This window comes from Nansenia antarctica, assembly GCF_963989245.1.
Source record: "Nansenia antarctica genome assembly, chromosome: 17".
Lineage (NCBI taxonomy): Eukaryota > Metazoa > Chordata > Actinopteri > Argentiniformes > Microstomatidae > Nansenia > Nansenia antarctica.
The window spans coordinates 3058923-3065223 of record NC_137687.1 but is presented as its reverse complement, the minus strand read 5'-3'; the positions used below and the strand labels follow the sequence as shown (position 1 = coordinate 3065223).

Sequence of the window (6301 nt, the reverse complement as noted above, 5' to 3'; positions counted from 1 at the left end):
TTCCTGTCTAAATCTCTACTATATCTATCAATAAAATGAAAAATATGAATACTGCCCCACTCAGAAAAAATTACTTAAAAAAAAAAAAAGAAGAGTAGCCCAAGTGCCAAGGACCACTAAGGCAGAGCTCCAGAAAGGCCTGGAAGCAGCGGGTACAGTTGTCATAAAGAAAACAATAGGCAATGCACCACCACCTCCACCGCCACGGTCTCCATTCGTGTTCACCCCCGGAAGACTCCATTACTGAAGAGAAGGCATGTTAAAACTTGTTTGAAGTTTTCTACAGAACATTTGGAGAAGCCTGTATGTAGATTACTGGGAGAATGTTGTCTGGTCTGACGAGCCAAAAATCTAACAACATGACGCGCCATGTTTGGAAGAGAAATGGCTTTGCATATGTACAGATACGACACCTACAGCGAAGTTCAGAGATGGAAGCAGCAGCGCGGTAAGGGGCTGTTTCTCTTCACATGGTAATGGTGGATCCAAATTATCGGAGGGAAGATGAATGGAGCCATGTACCGGAGAATTTCTTGAGAAGAATCTGTTGCCATCCGCCAGGATGATTTAGGATGAGACACAGGTGGATCTTCCAGCAGGACAACAATCCAAAACATACTACAGTATGCCGAGTCTCTCAACTGGTTCAAGAGGAAGAAATAATTAAAGGTGTTGGACTGGCCTAGTCAATCGCCAGACTTAAATCCAATAGAAAACTTGTGGAAGGAACTGAAGATGAAGATTTACCAGCGGGCCCCTGGTATCTTCAGGTTTTTAAAGACTGTCTGTGATCACACTGTGAGAAATTATAACGGTTTATTTTCACCTGGATGCCACATTACTAATAGATGAGATTATATGGAATGAATGCACTCAGGGGGCATATCTATTGATCGATTGATTGATTGATTGGTGTATATGATTGAACCTCATCATTGATTGGTTGATTGGGATGTCAAGGAGGAGTTATGTCAGTAGGAAGAATACCCAAGCCCCTTTGTTAAGATTCTCTGGTTAAATTTCCTCCACCCCCATACCCTCATTGTCCCTGGTAACCCCTGCCTGTAGTATGCCCCCTGTACACACACACACACACACACACACACACACACACACACACACACACACACATACACACACACACAACTAAGGTGACAGCTGGCCTTTAGCAACAGTGGGACAAGTGGTTGTGGAGTGCACACACACACACACACACACACACACACGCACACACACACACACACACACACACACACACACACACACACACACAGCAGATTAGGGTATTGATTGGTCCTCCTCCTGTGTCCCTGGCTAGCCAAGGCTTGTAGACACAATGCTCCTGATATTTGTGTCTACAAGCCTCGGCTAGCCTCTGCTCTGCTCTGGCTAACAGTCTCATCCCCAGTGACTGCAACTCTTACCCGAGCCACGAGCACGACATGATTGGCTGAAACACACACCACACCATACACTGCAGCCCCTGGCAGGAAGGTTACACACACTTCCTCTTTCTCTCTCTCTCTCTCTCTCTCTCTCTCTCTCTCTCTCTCTCTCTCTCTCTCTCTCTCTCTCTCTCTCTCTCTCTCTCTCTCTCTCTCACACACACACAGACATGGTTACAGGTTTACTGTAAGTAGCTACAGCTTCTTCACATACAGCCACACACATGCACACATATACAATACACACATACACACACACACACACACATACAGTACATGCTTTTCACATTTATATCCTGTGTGACATGCCCCAACTTCACACAGACAACAACACACGCAGTGACAATGATGTCAGCCAGGACGATCTATCTATCACACACACACACACACACACACACACACACACACGCACACAAACACACACACACACACACACACACACACACACACTCAGGCAGCCAGGACGATCTATCTATCAGGTCTGTGCTGCCCACCCCAGGTGGGTCTCCCCTGTGGGCCCATTCTGTTTGCATGGCTGTAATCATGACCATTGTCCAAGGGCAGTGGGGCCTGACCCCTTTAAAGCATTACAGCCCCGCAAGAATAATGGACGCCTAAATTGCAATTGTGTATGCTACTGGATTACTAAAGCCAGCCGACACAGTGTCAAAGAGAGGCGGAAAAATCAATGTTGAGGCTTAGCAAAACACCTGCCTTTCACTGCCTTTACAAACAGGGTCAAAATGACCCCAAGATGCTACAGTGTGTGATGTGTGTGTGCGTGTGCGCGAGAGAGTGAGTGAGTGTGTGTGTCTGTGTGTCTGAGGGTGTGTGTGTGTGTGATATGAATTGATTATAGCGTAGATAATGTTTGAATAGAATAAGTGGCTCACAGCTCACTGTGTTGTTGAAACTGTTTTGGATCATAGGAGGGTGATTGATTTTTCCAGGGTCCGCCAAGCGATGATTAGCTTCACGTGCCCCCCCCCCCCCCACACACACACACACACACACACACACACACACACACACACACACACAGTAGAGCAGAGAGCTGCCTCGCATATTTAATATGCAGAATGTTTTTTGCAAAAGCCTGAAAACATAAACCCCATGAGCTTCCCTCGGTGGCTATACTGGTCTTTGTTACTGTCAGTGCCTGTGTGAATGTGTGTGTGTGTGTGTGTGTGTGTGTGTGTGTGTGTGTGTGTGTGTGTGTGTGTGTGTGTGTGTGTGTGTGTGTGTGTGTGTGTGTGTGTGTGTGTGTGTGTGTGTGTGTGTGTGTGTGTGTGTGTTTATGTGTGTTTATGTGTGTTTATGTGTGTGTGTTTGCAATTTTGAAGTTTGTGCTATGATTTGTAAGTAACTAATCATTTACAAAAAACGTAAATGTCTGTGGATGAACATTTTCCTGCTAACACAAATAAATGAACAGTTATTATCTTCCTTCTCTTGTGTTCAAAGGCCCTCTTACCTGTGGGTTTCATGTAATATGCCTCGATGTCAGCCATGTCCGTGTGGAGCGCGCAATCGAGATAGTTGTGGATAACTTTCCGACTGTAGAAGTAGCGAGCGCCCATTAGAATGAACGGCGCGCAGCAGGTCAGGGTGAAGGATTTGGTCACAACAAAGCACATTACTATGGAGATAAGGAAGAAAAATAAACGATACCTGTCAGAAAGAAGAATCAAATGTTGATTTTGGCGGAATTAGAACCCAGAGATGAACAAAACTGTTGATGACATTCAATTCAAAGGAGACAATAATTGCAGCATCAACCTGTGAGTGACCATAGCTCAATCGGGTTAGTTTTCCTGTAGGCCTAATAGTTTTCCTATAATAACACAATCCTCCACAGTCATGCTAGAAATGTATTTATAATTTCACTTCTTCATGGAACAAAAACAAGTACAGGACATTTTGGTTTTTACTTTATAAAATGTAAATGTTTATAATTATACACACCTATACTGTGCGTAATTACCATAACCTACCCAATCCTTGTCGGTCTAACACAGTGAATATTTAGTGTATTTCGTAGGTTTTGACACACGGGGGCGCCTGTAGGGAACACAGACAAGCTGTGCAGCATTGCATGTTGTCATCTGACATGCACTTGTGTTTTACTCCACTGCACCACGATGTGGCGTGCATACTGTCAACATTACCGCCCACTACAGTGATACATGAGCCAATTTGACACATCTTAATGCACAATTTTCAGGCAATTATACTTATACCACCAGTGAAATATTTCAGGAGGTAAGCCTATCCTATTCTGCCATGTGTTTCATTCTGACCTCACCGTCACTTACCATGGCAACGATAAAGGCGTGAGGTGGGTAAAAGTCTCCTTTGAGGTGGTGGACATTTAAAATGGAAATGAAGCTCATGAAATATAACACATTTCGTGGTGAATGTTATTTCTCATTTTTGAAGCGTAATAACATTGCATTCATTATGTTCATGACACGCTAATATGTGTCTAGAGCGTATGTGGATAGGGAACAGGACTCCCCCAGATGTCATACTTGGGTTTCATACATTTACATTCATATGAATTTGAATAAAGAAACAAAGCCGACATGCACATGCAGTTTGGTGCATCCCTTCTCTTGCAGAGGCGGAGAGCACACTCAGTATGTGTGTGTGTGTGTGTGTGTGTGTGTGTGTGTGTGTGTGCGTGTGTGTGTGTGCGTGTGCGTGTGCGTGTGCGTGCGTGTGTGCGTGCGTGTGCGTGTGCGTACGTGTGTGTGTGTGTGTGTGTGTCAAATTCATTCATTCATGCGTCCGACTCCCGTAGCCCATCATGCCCACAGGCCCCCAGACTCCATACATGCAGCATGCGTCTGGCCGTGCTGCCTTTGTGTTGCGGTGTGTCAGGGCTTGGCACATTCATGACATGCAGGTTATTAAGGAGGAGAGGGGAACGAATTATACATTGACATTATAGCCAAATGGTCCCACAATATGCCTATGATTACCTATACTGCATTATATGCTAACTCACTTTGTAATGAACATAGTAGGCTACAGTCAGTTATTTATGTTATCATATGTTAGTCGGGACAAGTCATTATTCATTCAATAATGTGTTTACAGGATAGATTGCGCTTGGCAAAAAAAAAAAAAAGAGTAAAATGAAAAAGCGTTAATGACACAACCGTAACATTAGAGAAATACATTTCAGTCAAGTAAGAAGACATTCGAGGAAGGGTGAATTAGCTTACTTACGTGTCAGGAGAGCATATAAAAATTGCGTCTGAGTTTGCTGTTTCAGCCCCCGGAACGCCGTGTTGGGTATCCTCTCCATGATGCCCTCGTAGAAGATGCGGCGCACCTCCACCCGGTCCGTGCGCTCGAACTCCCGGATCACAACCGCGTCTCTCCGCGCGCCCCTCTCCTCCTCCAGAGGGCTCGGTTCCTCCAGAGGGCTCGGACCCGGGGCCGGCGTGTTAGAATTAGAAGCCCACATCTGGGACGAGGAAACGATGATAGAATCTTTTTTGGTCCCGGGTATCGTCCCATCGTGTTCGTCCGCAACAATTTTAGTCTCGCAAACCATTTTTGGAGACGCACAATGCATGCAACTGGCCTACGAAAGAACTCCTGAACTGGGAAAAAGAAATAAAAATGGGATGATGGCGTTGGGTTTTAAATATAGAAAGAAAAAAGAAGACGGCGGCTGCTGCAACCCTGAGAGCGTTTTCTCACGACCAAGAGTTGCCGGCGTGTTTCAAGCACTATTTATAATGCGTCATGGGGCAGGTGGATTCAGATTCAGGGGTTAGGGTGGTCCGTTACACCCCACAGATTGGTCGAAGCCACCCCACCATGTGATGCTGATAGGCGGAGACAGACAGACAGGAGGAGAGACACCCGCTCCAATTCTTTTTGAAACCCTAAAATATTCCCTCTCCCAGTGTATACCGGCGAAATTCCACACATGTGTGTTTGGGGGGGGATGACGGGGGGGGGGGGGGGTGACGGGGGGAGGGTGGTGGGCCTACGGGTATTTTCTGAACGGGTCTGTCTGTCCTCGAATAACCGGCACACTTGCAGTTGCAGCAGGCTTTGCCAGAACCCATGGATCAGTGAAATGACATGATCTGTCAGAATGGATGAGGGAGATGCTTTCTGCGGACGCATTGGTCCTTGATGCGTCAAACCATAAGAACATTTTTGTGATTTTGGGACTTTGCATTTATTGGAATGGAATTGTTTGGTGTTTGGTGGAGGAATGATGTTGTGGAGGTCTGGTCGCTTCCCTCTCCTCCGGGTCTCTTGACTGACAGCTTTACTGCACTGCAGTGATTCCCTTCTCGGGCTTTTTTCGTTGACCCATCTGTCCTCTCTCCCTCCGACTCTCTCCAGTCACTATTATGGCGATTTTCCGGAGTGTAGGCTATTCACTCTATAAAAAGCATTTTAGAAGAAGGCACATCCTAGTGTGGGACACACATGGGATATATTACGCAGAACAACGCAACATTTATAGACGTTGTTCTCACACTTGCTAGAGGAACCCCCTCCCAAAAAAAACCGTTATACCTGTTCGCAATCGCAAAACTGTACGTAGTTTTAGTTCATATGTACTAAAATGCGCATTTCAGATTTCAGGTGATATATGAGAATATAAAACGGTTCATTGTGGCTACATGGTCATTCTATCACAATCGCCTTTCTTTGTTCATTCTAATTAGAGCCTATTCATGGGCGTATGAATTATGAATTACAGCATGAGCGTCTTCATTTCTGATGAAGCATAACAGAACATTTTCACATTCGAGGCTAAAGGAGGCTCTTGATTGATAGATCTAATTCAGGCTATGTAGCATAAACCGTTATCACTACTA

At 45.3% G+C, this 6301-nt stretch overlaps 1 protein-coding gene across 1 annotated transcript in view; it reads right to left on the bottom strand.

The window, feature by feature from the left end:
* nat8l (N-acetyltransferase 8-like) overlaps positions 1-5031 on the bottom strand; it is a gene marked incomplete at both ends in the record, with an annotated part of 16997 nt that extends 11966 nt beyond the window's left edge. The window contains 2 exons of the mRNA XM_080547573.1: positions 2920-3084; positions 4680-5031. Of these exons, the coding sequence (XP_080403699.1) occupies positions 2920-3084; positions 4680-5031 (517 nt within the window). The remainder of the gene's footprint in view (positions 1-2919; positions 3085-4679) is intronic.
* Positions 5032-6301: the final 1270 nt, after the last annotated feature.